Source organism: Simochromis diagramma, unplaced genomic scaffold (genome assembly GCF_900408965.1).
Source record: "Simochromis diagramma unplaced genomic scaffold, fSimDia1.1 OVJJ01000343.1, whole genome shotgun sequence".
Classification (NCBI taxonomy): Eukaryota; Metazoa; Chordata; class Actinopteri; order Cichliformes; family Cichlidae; genus Simochromis; species Simochromis diagramma.
The window spans coordinates 9,389,400-9,414,609 of NW_024386831.1; the positions used below are offsets into that span (position 1 = coordinate 9,389,400).

Below are 25,210 nucleotides of genomic sequence, written 5' to 3' on the forward strand. Positions count from 1 at the left end.
TCTCTCACCATAATGTTTTCATACTGTGACTCCCCATTTCCCAAAAGTGGCATCATGGTGTCTGCCTTTGTATCAGATTCTCCCACAGCACGATTGATGAGTCTTACGAACAAGGCTCTGATACAAAGCACACAACAACACCCACATGTCACTAATACTGCAATAAAAACAGACAAAGAAACCATAATTGACATAATTAAATCTTTCCATTGCCCAAAGACAGAGGTCATCCACGCTTCCAGCGGGTCATCTAATCCCGATTGCTCAGACATTGTGGTGGACAACGTCTTTAGGCCTTCCAGAACTCGGGTCAGAGCCGTCGGGAACTGTGTTTTTTGGAATGAAAGTACAATACATATCCCCAAACATCGCACAACCGCCTTTTTCTCCCAACAACATACCTAACACCATCCGATTTTGTACTGCCATTAAAGATGTTGGACTCAACTGTTCAGCAAGCACTTGCATTTAATGACAGCACAAAGATCAAATGTATACGAGATTGTGGACCCTTTAACGTAGTCCAACTCTATACCGCCATAATAATCAAAACACTCATCTGATTTACCTGTTTCACTACGTTTGGTTTGCTTCACCGTGGCCTGTGACGTTGGAGTCGCTGGAATGGATTCAGGTCTGTCTCTGGGCAATTCACTTATAAAAAAAAAAAATCACAGTTACAATAACCACAGTCACACCTAACACTACCGTTTCTCTCCAATTCCGCCTCAACCAGCCTAGAGAAGTTGACATAAATTAAATGTAGATAAAAGGCTCGTCTGTTTACATCTCTCCCTCACAGAAGGCTTCTCTGCAGAGCATCAAATCTGCATGGCAAAGTGACACACTTTAGGTGATCTTCATCCTTGGGAAAAGTGGTGTCAACTATTTCCCAGTCTCCTAGTATTTGTGCCTCACACAGAATCACAATTCCATCGCTGGAGTTCCTCTGCGCTGTCACTTTTGGAGCTTGGCACGCTCTCTCCATCCCTCAGGTTCTCATGTTCCAACGCTGCTGAAGATTTAAGGCAGAGCACGTCGTACACCTTAGTTGTCTTCCTCAGCGTCAACATTGAATCTTTCATTTTATTTAAAATCTTGCTGTGGGAAGTCTCCTCTTGATCTCCTGGAAGCTCAGCAACACAGCTCTCTGTGTGATGTCCGCTGTGCTGAAGATGATCTCTGATCCTCCTGAAGCCTCTCTCCTGGCCTCAGCTCCCATCTAGTGGACGATCCTCTCAGCCACTCCTTCTCGTCATGGCACCTCACGACATCTACAGATTAAAAAATAACACTCCTCTTGCCTCATGGCTTTCACCATGTGTCAACTCCCCAATGAGACATGCACAAGAATGTTGCACATTCTCTCTAAAACAATCTCCAGGGTTTCCCACTTGGAGCAGCCATACTCCAACCTGTAACCCTGTGTAAAAACATTAACCAGCGGTCACATGTTAAGCTTGTTTAATTCCCAGCTCCACCTGGAGCCTATAACCTGGAAGACAAATCTGTTAAATCAAACTTCACATTTGCAACCAACTATAGATCATAAGAGTGATAAAGTACTCAGCATAACAGACAAGTATCATGTGCAGGTTTTCTCCAATCATTAAATCACTATTATTACCATAATTTGTCCCAAATCATGAATCATCCCAATTTATTCCACAATTTAATCTGTGACTTTCCTTAAACAATTTCACTCCACCCATTTTATCACTTTGAGTTCAATAGTGGCAGGCTAATGAGCCCATATTCAACTATTCCATAAACACTGCATCCCTTATTTGTTTTTCTCATGTCACTTGTCCGCTTCTGCTGAATCCTCCACATGCACTCTTAAAGAAAAAACAAACATTAGCAACACACATGGATCGTGTGGTGGGCAGGCGTCGGCCATCCACATTCCAGAGGTGCCGTAAAAGGCCATAAAATTAAGCCTGCTGTAAAAGGAATGACACTGGTTTCAACACAGAAAATTTCTCACATGTTATTCACATTGTCAAAGTAACCTTCAACATTTTCCCAACAACACAGTGTAACAGCATCACCAACTCATAACCTGTAGTAGAGAAACAAACATCCACCAATTGTTCTGTTAGAAATCACATCATCAAATCACATGAAGAACTGTAATGCTGTAGAAAAGAGAATGCAAATGTTAGCGCTGCGCAGGTGTGTACACACTTTCTCACAGTAACTTCTGTGAGCAACACACCCCTGGTAGATTCACAAACATAGAAAATTTAAAAGGTTAAACCATCATGCAACCTCAGATGTTGCTGTCATCTTTCTGCTCCTGTAAAAGGAAACACATAAATTCATCCACCCTTTTATCCTGTCTAGGTGGAGGTTAACCTTGAGTCGTGGTCAAGTCTTGTCAGCTTTTACCAGTCAGTCAGTTTGTTTTTATTTCCATTCATTCATTCATCCATTCTTTCTTTCTTTGCTGATAGTGGAACCTATCGTCGCATTTAGTTTCCACTCTCAGCAAAATGACGTCATTTCAAAAGAAAAGAACTTTAGATCGGATTACTTCGCTGAATCCTTTTTAGGCAGGGACTCTCATTTTCTAATTGTCCCAAATAAGTGGCTTTCTCCAGAGCCCATTTTAATGTGGAGAAACTCACTTGCAACAATTTTCTCGACGACGTGTAGCACTTTTAATTCCCGACATGCAGATCTGCTTAAAGAAAAGAGATTCACAAACAGAAATCAGTGCACTCTTCAAAAAATAAAAATAAAATGAAAAATGACAAATAAAACTGAAAAACAAAAGAAAATAAAAAATACAGAAGCCCGGTCTTAAGACTTGTCACAGAATATTCTCTCTCTTATAGGTGAGAAAACACCAAATCTAAAACTTGGTGGCATGGTAAAACCTTCCCCATACTTCAGAAACAAAAACAAAACAAAAAACAAAACAAAACAAAAAAAATCTGCTAGTTTCATTCATTTAAACTCTGGCTGCAGGATTCTGTTCACCCCTGCTATCATGTTCCCCAAAATAATACTAATTCAGTCGTCTATGTATCAGTTCTCAACCCACTCAATAAACCAGACAGGATGATGGTAATAGTATTACCCACTTAAAATTGTGTTTGATCTTCATTACGTGTGTGTGTGTCTGTGTGTTAGTCGGGTTAATACATTTTCTGTTTTTATGTATCCTTTTATGTACCTTCCCCCTTTTTTCTGAAACAAAACTCCGTTCACTCCAAATTTTGTTTCAGAAACATCTAAATGAAAAACTCTGTCATAGGCAGGCACAGCTAAACCCCAAATGCTTGCAGGTTACCATAGGCAACCACGCTGAGTGTTGTCAACCCCTTCTACAAATACCCTCTTTTAATGTGTAACACTTTGTGTATGATTTTTTGTTATCTCTGGTGCATATTATCTGCATGTGTGGTGTCACCTTTCCATTTTTCTAACAGTACACTTGCATACCTCAGTGCTTGTCTTCCTCCCCCTTTTGTGGTGGTCTGGACACTGTGTCAATCCTCCACTTCCAGGCAGTCGCTTGTCTCCCCAGATGCTTTAACCCAATTTGATTCCCCACACTAAAACAGCAGCCTCAGCCCTCTTCTGCTCCTTTTCTTCTCTCCCACTTTTCAGTCCAATGGCAGTCAGTTTTCTTCAGCTTTGTCCCGTGTATCTCTTTGTCCCACTGTCTCTTTCATTGCCATCTCACTCCAAACATGGCAAATGTCAAACTCAGACAGTCTTCTCAAAAGTCCTTCACACACAGTGAGGTTGCAGCTTGCTGGAAACGCATCTCCATCCATCCAATCTAGATGGTGGGTCTTCTCTTTCTGATGCCGTTTGCCCATAGTGCTGCTGGACCTCTCTGCTCAGAATTCTGGTATTGTCTCTTGGACTCCTGTCCACTGTTGATGTTCATGCTCGTGCTTCTGAAACTGCACTCTGTGTCTTCAAGGAGAGATTAGTTTCCTTGGAGCTTGCTCGTTCAGGATGAGAACGGGAAGCTGCAAAACAATTCTGCCTGGGTGTTTCTATTTTTTTCCTAATAATTTTAACCTATAATTTTTGTCCGACTGCTGCCCATGGAGAATTGATCCAGGTCCGTTCCCCACCTGTAATCGACAGACTGAGAGACTTTCATTATTCACTGTGACTGCATATGTTTTCATCACTCCTAAAGCAACACATCTCTACTTATTTTGTTTTGAACTCTACTGACTTTAAACCCCAAAAATGAAATTTTTATTTGGTCTTAACCGCAAACACAAAATCTTCTTGATGTTGTTGTTAATTATTTTCATCCACAACACTCCAAATTATGTTTTCTTTTGTGTCCAGCAGGGGAAGAAGGTGACCTGTAGTGTCACTGCTTCCCCCAGTTGGAGACAATTTCCCACTCACACTTCCACACTTTTTATTTTCTTTGTTTTCATGATTTTCTTTCTCTTTTTTTATTACCCCATTGTTTTACACCCACACATTAACCTGTTAACTCACTCCTCCAACCTCATTTTCCTTTCACCCCAACAGCTCTCATACCTTCAGCAATCAAATTCTCCATTCATCCTTGAGTACTTGATCACCTTTAAATGTCACTGTTAATTTTATCAATTTATTTATCATTACTTTAACACTAATCCACTGTTTATTTTTTATTTACTTTAGTTCATTTTTCTCCTATTTGATCACTACGATTTCTTGACTATTTATTATTTCACAAAAAATCAACTAATGTACTTTGTCTCCCTCTTTGTCATCAAGGAATTCACACACACTCACAGGCTGGTCACTAGCCCCCACCTTTTCTTTCTCTCTCACACACACGCACATTTTACTCTTCGTTCGTTCCACCTGTGAACCCGCCCTCGAGGCTGGCTCACACACACCTCATGCTTCTAGCAGTCCCATTCAAACTTTCTGCGAGACACTTCTGCTGATTCAGGACAACGCCCTAATCAGAAAAAAGAGCGGGTGCCGTCCGCTCTTATACACCTCAACCTAACTAGGACAATTTAGGCTCACGATCTTCAGATCGCGCCACATTTGCCTCACGAATTATTCAAACTGCGCCACGGACTGGATACCGCAGTTTCTCTTCCCCATAAAAATAAAACCAAATTAAACCCCCCAATTGACTTCACAGTTTGCAACAATTCGCAACACGGTCTCCTGCCGTAATTTCTGCACACCACAAACACACACTTTTAGACACAAATTCTTTTTGTTACTTTAATTGACTCCCGTACTTCAGACGAGACGCCGACTCTAACGGCACTTTCACACACACTACACCGTCCTCCTTCTGCATCAGGCACTGGTTCAACTCAGCTCGGAATCTAACCGGCGAAAGCAACCGATGCTGCTTTTATGCATACTTCAGACTGTGACAGGGACCTCTCCCCGACTTAGTTATTTAAGGAGCCACAAATCCCCAGGTCACCACCCTGGATCTCCTGCCTTCAGGTCCTGGCCCCGCGTCCGAGACTAGGTGGGGTAACCAAACCCATGACGCACACAGCCCTCAGCTGGCGACGAGGCCTTTCAGCCCCGCTTTCTAACTAATAGTAACACAAGTTTCCTGCTTTAACGCACGGGGACGGATCACACACTGCCACATTTTTCCTAATAACTAAAGACGGATTACACACCGCCACGGATGAAACACCCATGCTATTATTTACACTGAGATACATTCAACTTAGCGAACAGATAATTTAGGCTTTAAACAATATGCACGGTTCGAAAATAATTAGGTCGTGCTTACCTGTTCGCCTCGTTTCACGATCTCAGCTCTGCCAATTCATCCTCTCTGGGCCTCGAACGAATCCTGGGTTTCGGCACCAAAACTGTTACGAAATCAGTTTTACCCCGGTTCTTTTATTCGTCGAAACTTCCAGAGACGCCACCGGAACTCAGTAGTCATTTCACAAAACCTTTATTCATCTTTATTCATCTTCATTTAAATATGCACTTCTAGAAGGGAAGACGAGGCCCGTGTGTCCCTCTGCAAAAAATCTTCACTCCTTTGTCTGTGAAACACAGTTTTGTAGGGGCGACCCTATCATAAAACCCCCCACGGTGTGCTGCAAACTCTGTGTCTTTGTCTATGTGCATGAGCACATGAATGCCTACATGTGCGCGTTCCCACGTGTCTATGTGAGTGCTCGTGTGTGACTGTGTACGCATACCTGTGTGTATGTGTGAGTGCACATGAGTGAGTGTGCGTGTGGATGTGTGTGCGTGACAGTTAAAACACTGTGGGTGTAGGTGACTCCCTAGGTCATAAAACCCATCTCCCTTCCAGACCACAGTTATCCAGTTACAAATGTTGAGACCCCCACCCAAACATTTTCTGGGGAATTTCCACTCAGCATTAACTCCTCTCTGTTTTACTTTCACAGTTGAAGTGGGGGAGGGGTCTCTGTGACAAAGCAGTTGCAATTCTCTCCATTTGTCCCATATGTGTTTACCTTGTTTTTTGCACATTGTACACATTATTCTGTTTCTATGTATTTGCTATGATTTGCTATTTGTCAAGTAACATTGCTTCACTCACTATCCCGGGTTTGTTTGTGTAAGCGTTTTGTTGCCGGCAAATCAAACATTCTGCAAATTAAGACAAATACTAAGTTATGTTTCTTTATACTTTATTATGTTACAGATTAAGTCATTTGTTCATACTTACTCTGTTTGTCTTTTCAGTCATCATGAGTGTCAGGTGTGGGGAAACGCCCGCCTGGCATTTCCTCATTTTAAAGTCCTGATCATGTCACACATGACATCATCAGGTCAAACCAAGTGGAGGGGTTTCTTTTTCCAGAGAGATGCTTCCTTTTGTTTGTGTTCATGTTTAAAGGGATTTGTTGAATGTTTTTCCTTTAGTTAATGACTGCCATTTAGTTGTGTAAATGTGCATATTAGAAGTGAGTAGAGGTTTTGTGTTTTTAGATAATCTGTGTAGAGTTTTAGATCCCTCAGTTGAGTGAGTGGTACTGGCTGGGCAATTGGAGGGAAATTGATGGCCCTATTTAAAGCCAGTCTCTACCAGATGCAGGAGAGAGGAGAGGTGAGCTGTGTCACCAGAGCCATGTTATGTTGAGTTTTGTTAATTGAATTGATTTGGGGGAGGTTTTGTTAAGTTATACATTAAATTAAGTTCACTGCAAATAAATTGCTCACCTTGGAAACCAAAATGTCTGCATAGTCTGCTTCTCTACCACCTTCCTTGACGTTCGAGTCTGACTACTTCACAGTCTCCTACAATCTACTCCTAAGTTCACGACACAGTGAGGCCTTTATTATATTGACGGCAGTGTCAGTATCTCTACAATAGTTCTACATTCTATGTTAACACATTTCTAAACTCTAAAATAAGCTAAACACTCCTACACCGGTCAGCCAGCCAACCATTAATTTATTAATTCACTCACTCCCTCACTCATTCATTCATTCAATTGGTATAGTCAGTCCGTCTTCTCATGTTCTTTTCATCCTGGCTTCACAACAAACATCATCCACATCCTTCACCAGCCTGCGAGTCCTGTGTTTGAGTCCTCTCTTCCTTCCACACATCACATTGTGTCACATATATAGAGACTGTTTATACATAGGGCCCAGAATTCTGTGCTAACATGAACCTTGTACAATCTGTGGTGCCAACTCATAAACAAAAACACACTTGCTGTGTATATAGTACTGTCAGGCCTTTATTTTTTAACAGCAGCTCTGTGGAAAGAAGGTAGTTTTAAAGCAGCATGAATCTATAACCTACTAAGCAATCACTTCTTTCTTCCCCTGTCTTTGAATTAATTTGCAAACTGTGAAACTGATATTCTGTTAAATATAGACATCATCATGTCAGTTATATTTTCTGAATTAGCTTTGTAATATAAGTGTACAATGAGCGAGACTACAGAGGCACCCGAAAAACTGGCTAAACTTTGAGCCACAGTAAACACGTCACTCATGAGACTCAAACATTTTATGCTTGAAAAAAGGATATAAATATGAGTCTGTTACTTGAGAAACATAAACCTATTTACTGTAAATGACAATAAATTGACCAATTTACATCTTAATGGAACGTGTTAGAGATATGGCATTATGACACCTTAAGTTCAAACGATAAGATGACCTGGATTAAACCTAAAACCAGAAGTGGAAATGCATTTTAGTTTACATCTGAAAAAATGTAAAAAAACAAAAAACAATAATAATAAATTTTCAAAAGGTAAAATATGTGTTAGTTGTCTTTAGAGCTTTGATAGTCTAAAGGTCAAATTTAAGTAAACAATAATGCTTTTTACTGAGACTTGGTTGTCTTGGTGTATTTATAGTTAATGTTATGAGGCCTTCATTTGCTGTCATGTACAAGAGAATAATGTACATTTTTGAAATTTTATTTTGCTCTCTTTTTATTTGGTGAACAAGAAACTCTTAATTTTGAAGTTCTTTTAAAATAAAATAAACCCAATATCCTGTTTCGTATTTTGGTGAGTTTAAATCCATATATGAGAGGATTCATAACTGGAGGGATGATGAGAAATTCAATAGTGATGAAGTTTTGGAGGCTTTGAGGTAAACGTGTAGAGCCAGATATCATGTACACTGGATCAAGAAAAAACAGGAAAGTCATCAAAGAGATCAGGTGGGGCACACAGGTCTGCATAAACATTAACCTGTCCTCTCTGGCCCTCGCACATGTTTTAATAAGATATATGTAAGTCCAACTTATAAAAAGCCAATGACACATACACAATAAGTGTTACATTTGCACTGATGTTTTTTCTAAAGGTGTCAACATCAGGACAAGCAAGTTTAATTATTAACCAGTTTAGATACAAGACTCTCTGAATGTTTATATCACACAACTTGAGTCTTGATGTTAGCAGGACATTGATGGAGAAAAGGCAGAAAGGTGTTAGCCAGGAGAAACACACCAGCTGAGAGAGCCTCCTTCCTAGTTAAGGCGAGGAAGGAGTAGAAGAGAAGGGAGTTACTGTTAAAATATTATTATTGCATTGTTTTTTGTTGGGTCTTTTTTTTTTTTTTTTTTAATTTTATGCTATGGGATTGAAAAACTTCAAAAAACAACAACAGCACAATTTTATGCTTGATATGCTAAACAAAACTTTAATTTTTAAAGTAGTAAATACTACAGTATGTCAAGCAATGGGGATATATGATCAGATTTCAAAAAGTACAGAATTATGGTGTCATTAATTAATGTACAGAGAGAAATTTACATATACATTTAAAAACAAAAAAAAATGCCAAATAAAAGTAGGTAACAGTTCAATTACTGTTACTATTTTTCCAAAATAATAATAAAAAGACCCTATATAAATAAATAAATACTACTGAAAAAATACAAACTAATAACACTGATCCTTATATTTATACATGTAACGTGTTTATTGAAAAAAAAGAAACATTAAGCATTGTTAACTGACCTTTGTGATAAACTGAGATGTAACACACATGGATGCCTGCACTAACCAGCCCTTTACAACAGAATATTTCATACAATATTTTGTTTACTTTAAACCTAAAACACTTTGAAATAAACCTGTTTAATCAACTTGCACATATATCAGCTAATATACCTTGAACATCAAGACACAGCAAGGCAAAGAAATGAAATGTCAATTTGTGATGATTTCTGAATGGTATATAGATGAATTTTACAACAGTACTTAAAAAATCATGCAGAATCCTTTTTCAAATGAAATTCTTAGTCAAAAACATGAAAAAAAATGTTGTTTTCATTTAACGTTCGTGCTGGATTGAGCACATATGACATATATGACAAATATATGTCATATTATGACAAATATAACAAAGAATATTAGTAAAATTAGTCTAGTCCAAATATATGTTTGCCTTAGACAAGGCAAACATGACTAAATGTTTCTGAATCAAGTGCCTTCAGAAAGACTTGTATTTATATTGCTGCATCTGTTTTGAATATTTTTTAATTCAAATCATTTCCCTTTCAAATAAATTAAACTCAAGATTCTGTTTCGTATTTTGGTGAGATTAAATCCATACATGAGAGGATACATAACTGGACGGATGATGACAAATTCAAGAGTGATGAAGTTTTGGAGGCTTTGGGGTAAATCTCTGGAGACAAAGCGCAAGTACATCCAATCAAAAGCTATTAAAGTGAAATTTATGATCACAGAAGTCAGATGGGGCACACAGGTCTGCGTAAACTTTACTCTGTCCTCTCTGGACCTCACACATGTTTTAATAAGATATATGTAAGTCCAAATTATGAAAAGCCAATGAGACAGATAAACGACAAGTATCACATATGCACTGATGTTATTTGAAAAAGTGTCAGCATCAGGACAAGCAAGTTTAACAATTAACCAGTTTAGACATAAGACTCTCTGAATGTTTATACCACATAACTTGAGTCTTGCTGTAAGCACAACATTAATGGCAAAAATGCAGAAAGGTGTCAGCCAGGAGAAACACACCAGCTGTGAAAGCCTCCTCTTAGTCATGAAAGAGTGGTAGTGCAGAGGTCGACATATAGCCAGATACCTGTCAAAGGCCATGACAGTTAAAATAGACAAATTACAGCACACAAATGAATACATAATAAAAGCTTGTAAAAGGCACCCTTCATAGGAGATTCTGTGAGAAGACGACAGTAAATCTGAAAGGAATTTTGGGTAGAAACCTGTGGTCCCATAAAGTGCATTAATGAAAAGGCTACTCAGGAAAATGTACATAGGTTCGTGGAGGCTTTCATCCAAGACAATGAGCAGCACAAGAGAAATATTGAAGAACAAAATCACACAGTAATACAGTAAAGTAACTGAGAAGAGGGGTACTGTGAAATTCATCGTCTCATTAAATCCTGACAGAATGAAACTTCTTTCATTAGACTGATTATCCATGATCAGAGGGCACATCTACCTTTTTAAAATAACAACATAACAGAGCACTGAGCTGCTGCGTCTGTACCTGACTAATGTCTGCTGTCCCTCTTCACCTCCCATTAATTATAGAATAAAATAAAATACTATATACAGTACAATAAATAGAATAAAATATACAATAGGATAGAAATAGAATGCAAATGCTTTATACAACTGAGTAAAAATACAACTTTGTCAGAAAAAGAGTATTGCACTCAGTGTGTGTGGATGTGTGTGTTTGATCAGTTAAAGTCTTTGTTGTGGAGTCTGACAGCAGTGAGGAGGAAAGACCTGCGAAATCTCTCCGTCCCACACCGTGTGTGCCGCAGCCTGCCACTGAAGGAGCTGCTCAGTGCTGTCACAGTCTCCTGCATGGGGTGGGAGATGTTGTCCAACAGGGATGAGTGTATGTTTCTGTTCTGTGTCCTGTTTGTTTCTATATGTGTCTTTCTGGCTGCTGTTACAACCAAATTTCCCCTTGTGGGACAATTAAAGGATTATTCTATTCTATTCTAATGCTGTTTCTATCAAACTATTTTTATCCTACAGTTACACAGAGGCCTGACAACAATATTATACATTCACATTATAATGCAGCAACCTAATGTTATCACATCATATCACAACTCCACACTGTGTATTTAAGCCCTCAGTTCCCAGTCTTGACATTCTGTCCATTCCTCATGTGTGTTTTCAGTTCAGTCCATTCAGTCATCCAGCCAACCTGTCACGGTTCTGGGTCAGTTTTTACCCAGTATTTTGAGTTTATTACGTTTTGGTTTAAGTTTGCATCAGGGATTGTTTTCTTGTTCTCTTGTTGTGTTAATGATGATTATGATGTTTATTATTAGAGTTTCATGTTTCTGTTTGTGTTTAGGATTTGTTCTTCGGTTGTGTCTGCTTAGTATTTGTCTAGTTCCATGTGTCATTTTCTGTCTGTCTCTCTATGTCGAGTCTGCGTCTTAGTGTGATGGTTTCTTGTTCCTGTTTTATTGTGAAGGTCTGCGTCTCATGTGAGTGTGTTCAGTTTTACCTCTGTCTCGTCTTGTTGATTATTCCCAGCTGTGTCCACCATCTGTCTGTATTTACGTCGTGTCCTCTGTCATTGTAGTTGCTGGTCCGTCTGTGTATTCACCATGTTTCATCCGTGTGTTCCCTGTCGTCAACATCATGTACCATCGTCTTCCTTCCTTCCTTTATGTTCAGGTTCGTGTTCTTGTTCATGCTCTGTAGTTTAGTTGTCCCAGTATAGTTTAGTTCTCCGTTTTGTCGTTTGCCTCTCTATATTTTTGTGTCAATAAATCACCTTCACACCTTCACGACTGCCTGCGCTTGGATCCTCTTTTTCCTTTTTTTCACATGGCTCTTCTCACTCGCCGTGACAGTACGGACCAGCCAGATATGGATCCAGCGGCAGTCACCCCACCCAGGGAGCTTCAGGAGGCCGTTATCGACTCTGCTTCTAAATTAATTTACCAGTGGTTAGAGCATGAGGGAGAAGCCTCTCTTTACTCTGTGGAAGCCAACCTACAACACCTTATTTCCAGTTATCCCTGGCTATTGGACTCTCTGCATCCGCTCGTGCAGAATTTAGTTCTCCACGAGCTTCACCTACACCCCCCTGCCGCTACCGCTCGCCTGCTCGCTTCAACGGAGGATGTGCCGTCCGAACCGCCGGACGAGGGATTACCCGGCCTGTCGGAGCCGTCTCCAAGAAAGAAGCGACGTTTGCGCCATCGGCGTGGCACCCCACAGCCGGATGTCGGGACATGTAAACAATCGGCTGTGGTGAGTGAAAGGGACACTTTTGTTGACTCTGTTGCTTCTGTGACTGTTGTTTCTGGGGCAATTTTTTGTGTTTCTACTGAGGACAACAATGATTTCTCGCCCATGGCCATAGCTTCTAAGACTGCCTGTTCTGAACCCTCGTTCCATGTTTATGACCGTGTCCGCTCCATTGTCCCATCCTCACTTCCATCCCAGTCAAATGCCAGGCCTGTAGCGCTGCCCTCAGTTCAGTCAGCAGCCGCGCTGCCCTCAGTTCAGTCAGCAGCCGCGCTGCCCTCAGTTCAGTCAGCAGCCGCGCTGCCCTCAGTTCAGTCAGCCACTCCACCACTTATTACGACTCCACTACAATCGTCTCTGCTACCTGTAGGTCAGTCTGTAGCCGCTTCGCTGCCTAATGCTCTGTCGCCACCAGTTCAGCTGTCTGCCCGCTCATTTACTCAGCCACCATCCTCACTGTCTCATTCAAAGCAGGGAACACACTTCACCACAATATCTGCTGGTTCTCTTAAGCTGGCCATGTCAGAGACAGTTGCTCCCTCTAGGGCCTCCCCAGAGGCTGGGTGTCAGTCACCAGCCAACTCTGGACCCCTAGAGGTCAAGACGCCAGCGCCAGCAGCCTCACCGGAGAACTCACCAGAACAGTGTCAGCTCTCAGCACCCCCTGAGAGCTCAAGTGAGTTCACCCGTCCGCCTCCATCCTCTGCTGAGTGTATCGGGGAACACTTTCAGCCCTCTGAGGACTGCATCCCACTGTTGCTGCCTGAGTCTAGCCACTGTGCTGCTCAGTCCCAGCCAGTGTCCACACTGGCAGAGGTCTCTGTACCTGCTGCTTCAGTGTCTGTTTCCACTGGAGGGCCAGAGGAGCCCGTCCAGTCTCAAGCCATGTTAGCTGGGGGTTCGGGAGAACCCAGCCAGCCTCAGGTTTTGTCAGCTGGAGGGTCCGACGAGCCCGTCCAGCCTCATGCCACGTCTGCTGGAGGGTCCGAGGAGCCCACCCAGTACCACGCCTCGTTAGCTGAGGGTCCTGGAGGACCCAGCCAGCACATCGCCTCGTTAGCTGAGGGTCCTGGAGGACCCTGCCAGCACATCCTCACATCTGCTGACGGTCCGGGGAAGTCTGTTCAGCCGTCACCTGCTGAATCATCCCCGCGACTTCTGCATCACCACTGTCTGGTTCCGCAGCCGTCCCGCTGCCGTCAGGTTCCGCAGCCGTCCCGCTGCCGTCTGGTCCAGCCTCCGTGCCTTCATCTACGCCTGGTCCAGCCTCCGTACCTTCATCTATGCCTGGTCCAGCTTCAGCTCCGCCTTCGTCTTCGCCTGGTCCAGCTCCGCCTTCGTCTTCGTCTGGTCCTGCGGTTACCACACCGCCATCAGAGCCAGCTCGATCTGTTCCGCTTCGCCTCTGCCGGCCGTTTTCAAGGCCTCTAAGTTGGAATCATGGCCTTCGGGGACGGCCTCCGGAAAGAGTTCGTCGCCGCCGCTGGCATCGCGGCTGACCTCCGGACCTGCTCAGTGGCCGCCACTGCCTTCCAAGTGGTCGGCCTCCTGATTGGTTTTGCCTGCGCCGTTGCCGTGCGCACGGTCGGCCTCCTGAACTGTTTGCCCGTCGCCCCGTTGTCGTGTGCACGGTCGGCCCCCGGAACTGTTTGCCCGTTGCCGTGTGCACGGACGGTCCCCGGAACTGTTTGCCCGTCGCCGTCGTTGCCGTGTGCACGGTCGGCCCCCGGAGCTGTTTGCCCGTTGCCGTGTGCACGGTTTGGCCCCCTGAACTGTTTTGGCTCTTGTGTTGTCGACCTCCGGGTCGACCCCCAGACTTTACTGTGGATTCATGAATAGTCTTGTTTTGTGTTGACCTGTTTTTGGTTTGTTCTGGACTCTTGTGCTCCTTGTTTTTTGTTTCGGACCCTCCTTCGTGGACCCCCTCCGTCCGCCCTGGTCTGGTGCTCGGTTTTGTTGTTCTGTTTTCTGTTTGGGGCTGTCGGGAACCAGCCCTTGGAGGGGAGGTACTGTCACGGTTCTGGGTCAGTTTCTACCCAGTATTTTGAGTTTATTATGTTTTGGTTTAAGTTTGCATCAGGGATTGTTTTCTTGTTCTATTGTTTTGTTAATGATGATTATGATGTTTATTATTAGAGTTTCATGTTTCTGTTTGTGTTTAGGATTTGTTCTTCAGTTGTGTCTGCTTAGTATTTGTCTAGTTCCATGTGTCATTTTCTGTCTGTCTCTCTATGTCGAGTCTGCGTCTTAGTGTGATGGTTTCTTGTTCCTGTTTTATTGTGAAGATCTGCGTCTCATGTGAGTGTGTTCAGTTTTACCTCTGTCTCGTCTTGTTGATTATTCCCAGCTGTGTCCACCATCTGTCTGTATTTAAGTCGTGTCCTCTTTCATTGTAGTTGCTGGTCCGTCTGCGTATTCACTATGTTTCATCTGTGTGTTCCTGTCATGGTCCTGGGTCATTTTGACCCAGCATTTTGTGTTTCCTTGAAGTTCCTTTTTGTGCCTTGTGTTTATTCTGATTTTGTATTTCTTTTAGGGTTGAACCTGAAGTTTGGTGTATATTCAGCCCTACCTGTGTCTGTCCTTGGTGCTCTGTTCATGTCCCCGTATTGTGTTGTAAATCAGTCTGTGTGTTTCCTGCTTTACTTTGAAGGCTCGTGTTCTGGATTTCCTGTTCTATTCTGAAGGTCTGTGTCTGTTGTCATTGTGTTCAGCTTGTGTCCTCCAGTCATCATGTGTATTCAGATCAGCTGTTCTTCCCTCCTGTGTGCGATTACCCGATTACCTTGTGTGTGTATATATAGTGGGTGTCGGTCTGTGTTCGTTGTCGGCTCGTCTGCGTTCTATGGTGTTCCGTTCCTGTCTCTGTGTCTCTCTGCCCCACACCCCTTTTGTATGCTCTCAGGTTTGTCATTTAGTTCTCCCAGTTTAGGTTTCTTCAGTTGTTTTCTCATGCTTCGTTGTCTGTTCTGCCACTGTCACCTGTAAATAAACCCTCACTCATATCATCAGTCGGCTGCCTGCATTTTGGGTCCTCCTTTTCTTCCAACACCACACGGCTCACCCCGCCAGCCGTGACAGTACAAGCCGACCAAACATGGACCCAGCAGCATCCGCACCTTCCCAGGAGTTTCGGGAGGGATTGATTGACTCCGTTTCAAGGTTGGTTAACCTGTGGCTCGAACGTGAGGGAGAGGAATTTCACCGCGCTGTAGAAGCCAGGCTACAACAATTAATCTCTGCTCACTCCTGGCTTTTTTTTTTTTTTTTCCTTTGCGCCTGTCCCGTTTGGCTCTTTTGCCATCAGAATTGTTGTCTAAAGGCAAAGAAAGATGCCCAACGGATTTACTTTACCAAATTGACCATCCCAGCCTTGCCGTAATGGTCCATTTGATTCACCTTTTATCGTTTATTTTATTTTCATTTGCTGAATACGGGACAGACTTGACTGGGGGAAAGAAGGGGAGAAAGAAAGAGGGAAAGAGAAAACAGCTGAGAAGAGGGACGGGGGAGAAGGGCAAAAGACAAAAACCAACAGAACGGGCAGAAAAAAAAAGAAAAAGAAAAAAAATGCATATATCAATCACCTGGATCACCTGCTGAGAAAGAAAAAACAAAACAAGCAGAAGAGAACAAGAGTAATAGAATAAACAACATCACAATGATATATGGGAATATGACAGTAAATACTAAATATTAAACATTATTGTGCAGCACATAAGATCAACAGAACACAGTGTGCTCACTCCTGGCTACTGGACTCTCTTCACCCGCTCGCACAGAATTTCATACTTGACGAACTTCACCTTCACCCTCCAGCTGCTACCGCTTCCCGACCCAGCCCGGCGGTGAATGTTTTGCACTGCCCGCCGGGCAATCTGCGGCCCGGCCTGCCGGACGAGGAATTACCCGGCCAGTCGGAGCTATCCCCGAGAAGGAAGCGACGTTCACGCCGCCGCCGCCCATTGCCACAGCCAGGTCCCGAGACTCTGAGTTGCCGGCTGTGGTGAGTGGAAAAGACACTCTGTCTGTTTCGCCAGACCTTGTGACTGTTTATACCGGGGCTGTGTTTTTTTTGAGTCAGCTGCCCAGCCGGTAGCTCAGTTAGCTGCCCAGCAGCCACTAGCTCAGTTAGCGGCTCAGTCGTCACCTCCATCACATTCAGCCTCACGACCCATAGCTCAGTTACTACCACAGCCAGACTTATTACAAACTATGTTACAATCCATAGCCCAGTCACTAGCTCAGTTGGTAGAATACTCATCAGCCTTATCATCAGCTCAGCCACCTACTCAGCCTTCATCTTCACCAACTCCTCCGGTACAGCAAGCCATGACAGTTCAACCCATAAAGGACAGGTCAACAACTTCCTATTCTAAGCAGAGAGACAAACCTAATAACTATGAAAACATTCCTCAAGAGCTGGCCAGTTCTGAGACTGAGACGCACTCCAGGGCCTCCCCAGAGGCTGGGTTTCAGCCCCCAGCAGACTCCGGACCCCTGGAGGTTAAGAAGCCAGCTGAGGACTGCACCCGGCTGTCGCTGCCTGAGCAGGGTCAATGCTCTGCGCAGCTGCAGTCTGCTATGTGTTTGCCAGAGGCCACCGTGCCTGCTGGTTCTGATCTGTTCCTGCCAGAGGCCCGTGCGCCTACTGGTTCTGATCTGTGTTTTCCAGAGGCCCGTGTGCCTGCTGGTTCAGCCCTGCGTGTGCCAGGGGCCCCTGTGCCCGCTGGTTCAGTGATTATTTCCACTGGGGGTTCTGGAGAGCCCGGCCAGCACTTTCCTGTCTCCGCTGGAGGGTCCGAGGGGCCCGTTCAGCCGCCTGTCTCCGCTGGAGGGTCCGAGGGGCCCGTCCAGCTTCCTGCCTCGTCAGCTGGAGGGCCGAGGAGCCCGTCCAGCCCCAAGACTCGTCAGCTGGAGGTTCAGGGGAACCTAGCCAGCTTTCTGCCTCGTCAGCTGGAGGGCCCGAGGAGCCCGTCCAGCCGCCAGCTGCAGCCTCATCATCCTCGCCGGCTGCAGCTTCATCCACGCCGCCGGCAGCAACAGCAGCTTCATCCACGCCGCCGGCAGCAGCAGCAGCTTCATCCATGCCGCCGGCAGCAGCAGCAGCTTCATCCTCGCCTGCTGCAGCTTCATCATCTTTGCCTGGTCCAGCTCCGGCTTCATCTCCATTGCTGTCCGCACGGTTGGCCGCCTGAACTGTTTCCCCGTCGCAGCCGTTGCTGTCCGCACGGTCGGCCGCCTGAACGGTTTCCGCGTCGCCGCCGCTGCCGTGTGCACGGCCGGCCTCCTGAACTGTGTTTTGGACAATTCACTTGGTTCGCTGGAGCTTGTTTTTGTTCGGTGTTCGGAGTAGAAGAGAAGGGAGTTACTGTTAAAATACTATTATTGCATTGTTTTTTGTTGGGGTTCTTTTTTAATTTTATGCTATGGGATTGAAAAACTTCAAAAAACAACAACAGCACAATTTTATGCTTGATATGCTAAACAAAACTTTAATTTTTAAAGTAGTAAATACTACAGTATGTCAAGCAATGGGGATATATGATCAGATTTCAAAAAGTACAGAATTATGGTGTCATTAATGTACAGAGAGAAATTTACATATAAATTTAAAACAAAAAAAAAAAAGCCAAATAAAAGTAGGTAACAGTTCAATTACTATTACTATTTTTCCAAAATAATAATAAAAAAAACCCTATATAAATACATAAATACTACTGAAAAAATACAAACTAATAACACTGATCCTTATATTTATACATGTATACATGTGTTTATTGAAAAAAAAAAAAGAAACATTAAGCATTGTTAACTGATCTTTGTGATAAACTGAGATGTAACACACAGGGATGCCTGCACTAACCAGCCCTTTACAACAGAATATTTCATACAATATTTTGTTTACTTTAAACCTAAAACACTTTGAAATAAACCTGTTTAATCAACTTGCACATATATCAGCTAATATACCTTGAACATCAAGACACAGCAAGGCAAAGAAATGAAATGTCAGTTTGTGATGATTTCTGAATGGTATATAGATGAATTTTACAACAGTACTTAAAAACTCATGCAGAATCCTTTTTCAAATGAAATTCTTAGTCAAAAACATGAAAAAAATGTTGTTTTCATTTAACGTTCGTGCTGGATTGAGCAAATATGACATATGACAAATATAACAAAGAATATTAGTAAATATAACAAAGAATCATGTTTGCCTTAGACAAGGCAAACATGACTAAATGTTTCTGAATCAAGTGCCTTCAGAAAGACTTGTATTCATATTGCTGCATCTGTTTTGAATATTTTTGACTTCAAATCATTTCCCTTCCAAATAAATTAAACTCAAGATTCTGTTTCGTATTTTAGTGAGATTAAATCCATACATGAGAGGATTAATAACTGGACGGATGATGACAAATTCAAGAGTGATGAAGTTTTGGAGGCTTTGGGGTAAATCTCTGGAGCCAAAGCGCAAGTACATCGAATCAAAAGCTATTAAAGTGACATTTATGATCAAAGAAGTCAGATGGGGCACACAGGTCTGCATAAACTTTACTCTGTCATTGCTGGACCTCACACATGTTTTAATAAGATATAAGTAAATCCAAATTATGAAAAGCCAATGAGACACATTAATGACAAGTATCACATATGCACTGATGTTATTTGAAAAAGTGTCAGCTTCAGGACAAGCAAGTTGAACAATTAACCAGTTTAGACATAAGGCTCTCTGAATCTTTATACCACATAACTTGAGTCTTGCTGTAAGCACAACATTGATGGCAAAAATGCAGAAAGGTGTCAGCCAGGAGAAACACACCAGCTGTGAAAGCCTCCTCTTAGTCATGAAAGAGTGGTAGTGCAGAAGTCGACATATAGCCAGATACCTGTCAAAGGCCATGACAGCTACAATAGACAAATTACAGCACACACATGAATACATGATAAAAGCTTGTAAAAGGCACCCTTCATAGGAGATTCTGTGAGAAGACGACAGTAAATCTGAAAGGAATTTTGGGTAGAAACCTCATGCCCAATGTTTGTTCACATCTTCCAGTTCAGGTTCAGGAGAACCGCTCCAGCACATCCTTGTGTCCGCTGATGGCTCTGAACTCATTCAGCCACCTCCTACTCTACCATCAGCAGTATCTACGTTGTCACCTGCAGTGCCACTATCACCAGTTCCACCGCCTGTGGCTGCCATTCCGCCAGTGGTCAGGGCGCTGCCTGCTCCTGGATCACCTGGTCCTGCCTCTGCCAAGCCCCGTAAAATACCGCTAGCACCTGCAAAACTGCCTGATGGTCTGCAGGTCTGGGCCTGCAGCTGTATCCCACGCGGTTGGCATTTGGACCTGCTTTACCGCCACCACTGGCTACATGGTCGGCCCCCTGAACTGTCTGGCCTGCATTGTCGACCTCTAGGTCGACCCCCTGAACCTATATCAGACCTGTAGCATGTCTGATTCCTCTGCCCCCGCTTTGAGAAAAGGAGCATCTCTAATCCTTTGAACATATTTCTCAGTAGAAATATGGGGGCGGCTGTTGTAAAGGCTCACCTTTTAGCACATTCACTTCACCAGATGCACCTTGTTTCTTTTTGTCACCTTTGATTGGGTGTGGTGCTTGGCCTTAATTGCACTCACCTGTCACTCGTTATATAAGGACTGCACTCACCTACCCCTCACTCTTTCTTCACTCCCACATGGGGCGGCAGCTGAGAGAGAGCAGTCCATGTGTGTCTTTCTTTCCTTTACCTGTTATACAATAAAACGACAAAACCTGCAAATGATGACTGCTTATTCTCATTCTAATCCGATGAGCCCATGATGATGACTACTGAAACCCTGAACCTTCCTTCCTCCAAAACAGAGTGCTTATCAGTATCAGTATATGTATGTGTGTGCGTGTCCATAGTTCAGCTGAGATAGTGTCCTTCGCCCTGCCAGGCTAAGTAAACAGTCTTCCAGCCAACCCAGGTGGCCTTGTAGGGAATGGGAAGGAACAGACTCAACACAGTCGTTATCAGGGAGTTGTTGTTCGGCTCCAGCCTTGAGCTGGCGCCGAAGGGGTAGCCGGGTTATGATGGTAATTGAGAATTTCAAGCTGTTTTTTAACACTCCGACACTGGTCTCTCAGTCTCCCGTTAATAGCTGCGAGCTTCTCCGTGATGTTATTAGCCGTCGATTCTGTGGTCTTGTCACTCTTTTTGCTCACATAGCAGATTCTGAGACCTCACGACCGCAGCCAACTGATCCGAGGTGTAATCCAGCTCCGCCCAGAGATGTTGTTCTGAGTTGATTCTTTCCTGATGTAATCCAACATACATACGCTCAAAGGTGTTATTCTGAGCATTCACTGCAGTCGTAAGCGCATCCAAGCTCTTAACCATGCTGCCTTCAGTGAGCCCTTTCTGAGAAGTCGCACCTGTCGTTCCAATCCCAGCGGGCAGCCTTGTGGGGGTTTGAACAGCCGGTTCCGCTCTCTTAATTCTCCGATAAGCCAGGGCCAAGCCAGCTCCGATCAGCAAGAACCCTGTTATCATGGTTCCGAATAGGTAGATATCTTCAGCGTCCTCGATCGACAGTCCCGCCAGGCACACGATCCTCTGCCACCCGTCCATCGTGTATCTGGCAGGGAAAGTCCCTCCAGGGCACCCGGGTTCTCCCGAGCCCAGACTTCTCGTTAAAGGGTGTCAATAGCATTCAGAGACCAGTTGATCAAATCCATAATTCTCTTTTAGGTTTTAGACACAGACTGTGAGAGAGTGTTCCAGGGAAAGTAATACAAAAAAATGAGTCTGTTACTTGAGAAACATAAACCTATTTACTGTAAATGACAATAAATTTACCAATTTACATCTTAATGGAACGTGTTAGAGATATGGCATTATGACACCTTAAGTTCAAACGATAAGATGACCTGGATTAAACCTAAAACCACAAGTGGAAATGCATTTTAGTTTACATCTGAAAAAATGTAAAAACAAGAAACAATAATAATAAATTTTCAAAAGGTAAAATATGTGTTAGTTGTCTTTAGATCTTTGATAGCCTAAAGGTCAAATTTAAGTAAACAATAATGCTTTTTACTGAGACTTGGTTGTCTTGGTGCATTTATAGTTAATGTTATGAGGCCTTCATTTGCTGTCATGTACAAGAGAATAATGTACATTTTTGAAATTTTATTTTGCTCTATTTTTATTTGGTGAACAAGAAACTCTTAATTTTGAAGTTCTTTTAAAATAAAATAAACCCAATATCCTGTTTCGTATTTTGGTGAGTTTAAATCCATATATGAGAGGATTCATAACTGGAGGGATGATGAGAAATTCAATAGTGATGAAGTTTTGGAGGCTTTGAGGTAAACGTGTAGAGCCAGATATCATGTACACTGGATCAAGAAAAAACAGGAAAGTCATCAAAGAGATCAGGTGGGGCACACAGGTCTGCGTAAACTTTAACCTGTCCTCTCTGGACCTCGCACATATTTTAATAAGATATATGTAAGTCCAAATTATAAAAAGCCAATGACACAGATAAACAATAAGTGTTACATTTGCACTGATGTTTTTTCTAAAGGTGTCAACATCAGGACAAGCAAGTTTAATTATTAACCAGTTTAGATACAAGACTCTCTGAATGTGTCATGGTCCTGGGTCGGTGACCCAGCGCTTTTAGTTTATTATGATGATGATTATTATTGTTCGAGTTCTATGTGTTATATTCGGTCTGTCTCTGTCTGTCTATGGTGTCACCCCCACTGTTTGCGAATCTGTCTGTTTAGTTCTGTGTCTTGTTTGGTTCCCTGTGTCAGAGTTTCCTGTCTTATTGTGAAGGTCTCTGTCTGATGTGAGTGTGTTCAGTTTACGTTTCCCCTGTCCCGTCAGCTCTGATTTCTCCCAGCTGTGTTGCCCTTCTGTCTCTCATCCCCTGATTACTGGTGTGTGTATTTAAGCCCTGTGTGTTCTCCTGCCTGTTGCCGGTTCGTCTTTGTTACGCCGTGTCAGTCTGCGTTACTCTGTGGTCCACGGTGTCCTGTTCCTCGTCCGTGTCTCTCTGCCTCTCACCCCATTCTGGTACCCTCTCAGGTTTGTCATTTAGCTTTCCCAGTTTAGGTCTTTAGTTTTGTCTTCCCTCTTGCCTGTTTTGTCATCTCACCACTGTGTAAATATAACATCACCAGCATTATCATCTACTGCCTGCGATTTGGGTCCTTTCTCCCGTCAATACCACACGGCTCGCCTCGGCAGCCGTGACAGTACGAACCAGCCAAACATGCACCCAGCGGCATTCGCACCTTCCAAGGAGCTTCGGGAGGAATTAACCGATTCAGTTTCAAGATGGACTAATCTGTGGCTAGAGCATGAGGGGGAGGAACTTCGTCATGCTCTGGAGGCCCGACTACAGCGGCTTGTTTCCAATCACTCCTGGTTGCTGGACTCACTTAACCCACTCGTACAGGACTTCATCCTCAACACGCTTCATCTTCACCCCCCAACTGCGACAGCTGACCTGCCTGGCTTACCGGAAGATCCTCTCCCCAGTCCACCAGAGGACTCTCAGCCGGACAAAATGCCGCCCGTTCAGTCGGCTTCTCCCTCCTTCTGGGCAAAACGGCGGTCACGCTGTCGTCATCCTTCGCTCGCCAAGCAAGCCCTCGGGGTCAGCTAGAGTGACTGTTTCATGTACATGCAGCCCCCCAGTGGCCAGCTCACACCAGCCCAGGCTTTTTACAAAGCACTGGGAATCATCCTCATTCCACCCAGCCTATCCACCCCACAGCAGGAGCAGCCACTTCAGAGCTGCCTCATATCACCGCCCGCTTCCCCTGCCGCTCTAGCCCCTTCTCCCAGGTGGAAGTGACGTCCACGCGGCCGTCAGTTACCGGCAGATTCTGTGAGTCAGGAACACAGTGTTTTTTCTGTTCCATCTGAGCTTGCATTCATGACCACTCTGTCAGTTGATCCTGAGTCTAGTAGTTCAATGCCAGTCAACTCAGGTTTATTCAAATGTGAAAAGATTAATTCAGAAACGGTTAATTCTTTGTCAGATACTCCAAGGTCCGTTAACACGTGCTCTGAGGATTTAAAGGACTGCTTTCATTCTGCCTCTTCCGAGTCCTGTGTTATGCTAACCAGGACTTTTAATCTGGAATCTGAAAATAAAAAAGACTATCTACTAGAAGCTCGGTTAGCCGCCCGGCCAGAAGCTCGGTTAGCCGCCCGGCCAGAAGCTCGGTTAGCCGCCCGGCCAGAAGCTCGGTTAGCCGCCCGGCCAGAAGCTCGGTTAGCTGCCCGGCCAGAAGCTCAGTCGCCACCTCCACCACATTCAGCCTCACCACCCGTAGCTCAGTTACAGTCACAGCCAGACTTACTGCAAACTATGTTGCAATCCCTAGCCCAGTCAGTAGCCCAGTTGGCAGAAGAATCATCAGCCTTATCATCCGTTCAGTCTCCCACTCCACCACCATTGTCATCACAACCATTATGTCAGTCACCCTCAGTTCAGCCTCCTGTTCAGCAGCCACCAGCCCTGCATCCTGTGTCAGTTTCTCCACCTGTACAACAATACAAGTCAATTCAACCTGAAAAACACTGTTCTTCGCCCATCCATTCCAAGCAGAGAGACAAATTTAATAATGTCAGCATTCCTCAAAGGCTGGCCAGTTCTGAGACTGAGATGCACTCCAGGGCCTCCCCTGAGGCTGGGTTTCAGCCCCCAGCTGACTCTGGACCCCTGGAGGTTAAGAAGCCAGCTGAGGACTGCACCCGGCTGTCGCTGCCTGAGCAGAGTCAATACTCTGTGCAGCTGCAGCCTGCTATGTGCTTGCCAGAGGCCCGTGCGCCTGCTGGTCCGGTTCTGTGCCTGCCAGGGGCCCGTGCGCCTGCTGGTTCTGTTCTGTCCCTGCCAGAGGCCTGTGCGCCTGCTGGTTCTGTTCTATGCCTGCCAGAGCCCACTGGTCCTGAGACTGTTCTTGCTGGAGGGCCCGAGGAGCCCGTCCAGCCTCCTGCCTCGTCAGCTGGGGGGCCCGAGGAGCCCGTCCAGCCTCCTGCCTCGTCAGCTGGGGGGCCTGAGGAGCCCGTCCAGCCACCAGCTGCTCCACCAGCAGCCTCATCCACGCTTGCAGCAGCAGTTTCATCCTTGCCGCCGCCTGCTCCACCAGCAGCCTCCTCATCAGCTTCAGCGTCACCTGCAGCAGCCTCCTCATCAGCATCAGCCTCCTCATCAGCATCAGCGTCGCCTGCAGCAGCCTCCTCATCAGCATCGTCAGCGTCGCCAGCTCCGGCTTCATCCTCGCCTGGTCCAGCTCCGGCCTCAGCTTTGCCTGGTCCGGCCTCAGCTTCGCCCGGTCCGGCCTCCGCCTCAGCTTCGCCCGCTTCGCTCGGTCCGGCCTCCGCCTCAGCTTCTCCCGCTTCGCCTTCGTCTGGCCCGGCCCCCGCTTCAGCTGCTTCGCCTTCGTCTGGCCCAGCCTCCGCTTCAGCTGCTTCGCCTTCGTCTGGC

At 44.5% G+C, this 25,210-nt stretch overlaps 2 protein-coding genes across 2 annotated transcripts; both read right to left on the bottom strand.

The window, feature by feature from the left end:
* Nucleotides 1–914: 914 nt before the first annotated feature.
* Nucleotides 915–11,180, bottom strand: LOC120731386 (olfactory receptor 142-like). The gene is made up of 2 exons (XM_040028397.1): nucleotides 9,995–11,180; nucleotides 915–1,015 (listed from the first exon to the last, which is right to left on the bottom strand). Exons 1-2 carry the CDS (start codon nucleotides 10,911–10,913, stop codon nucleotides 915–917), a joined length of 1,020 nt encoding a protein of 339 aa, XP_039884331.1. The 5' UTR covers nucleotides 10,914–11,180.
* A 7,846-nt stretch (nucleotides 11,181–19,026) lies between these two features.
* Nucleotides 19,027–19,737, bottom strand: LOC120731387 (olfactory receptor 142-like; the record flags this gene model as incomplete). Its single annotated transcript, XM_040028398.1, has 1 exon — nucleotides 19,027–19,737. A coding segment is annotated over one exon (711 nt), but the record flags the coding sequence as incomplete, so codon positions are not given.
* Between the last annotated feature and the right edge of the window lie 5,473 nt (nucleotides 19,738–25,210).

Excerpts from the sequence above, each read along its gene's own strand:
- LOC120731386 (XM_040028397.1), bottom strand. The coding sequence starts at position 10,913 with ATGTGCCCTCTGATCATGGATAATCAGTCTAATGAAAGAAGTTTCATT. Across the intron at positions 1,016-9,994 it reads AATACGAAACAGAATCTTGA|CAGCGTTGGAACATGAGAAC; the intron begins GTTTAATTTATT and ends TTAAATCTTCAG.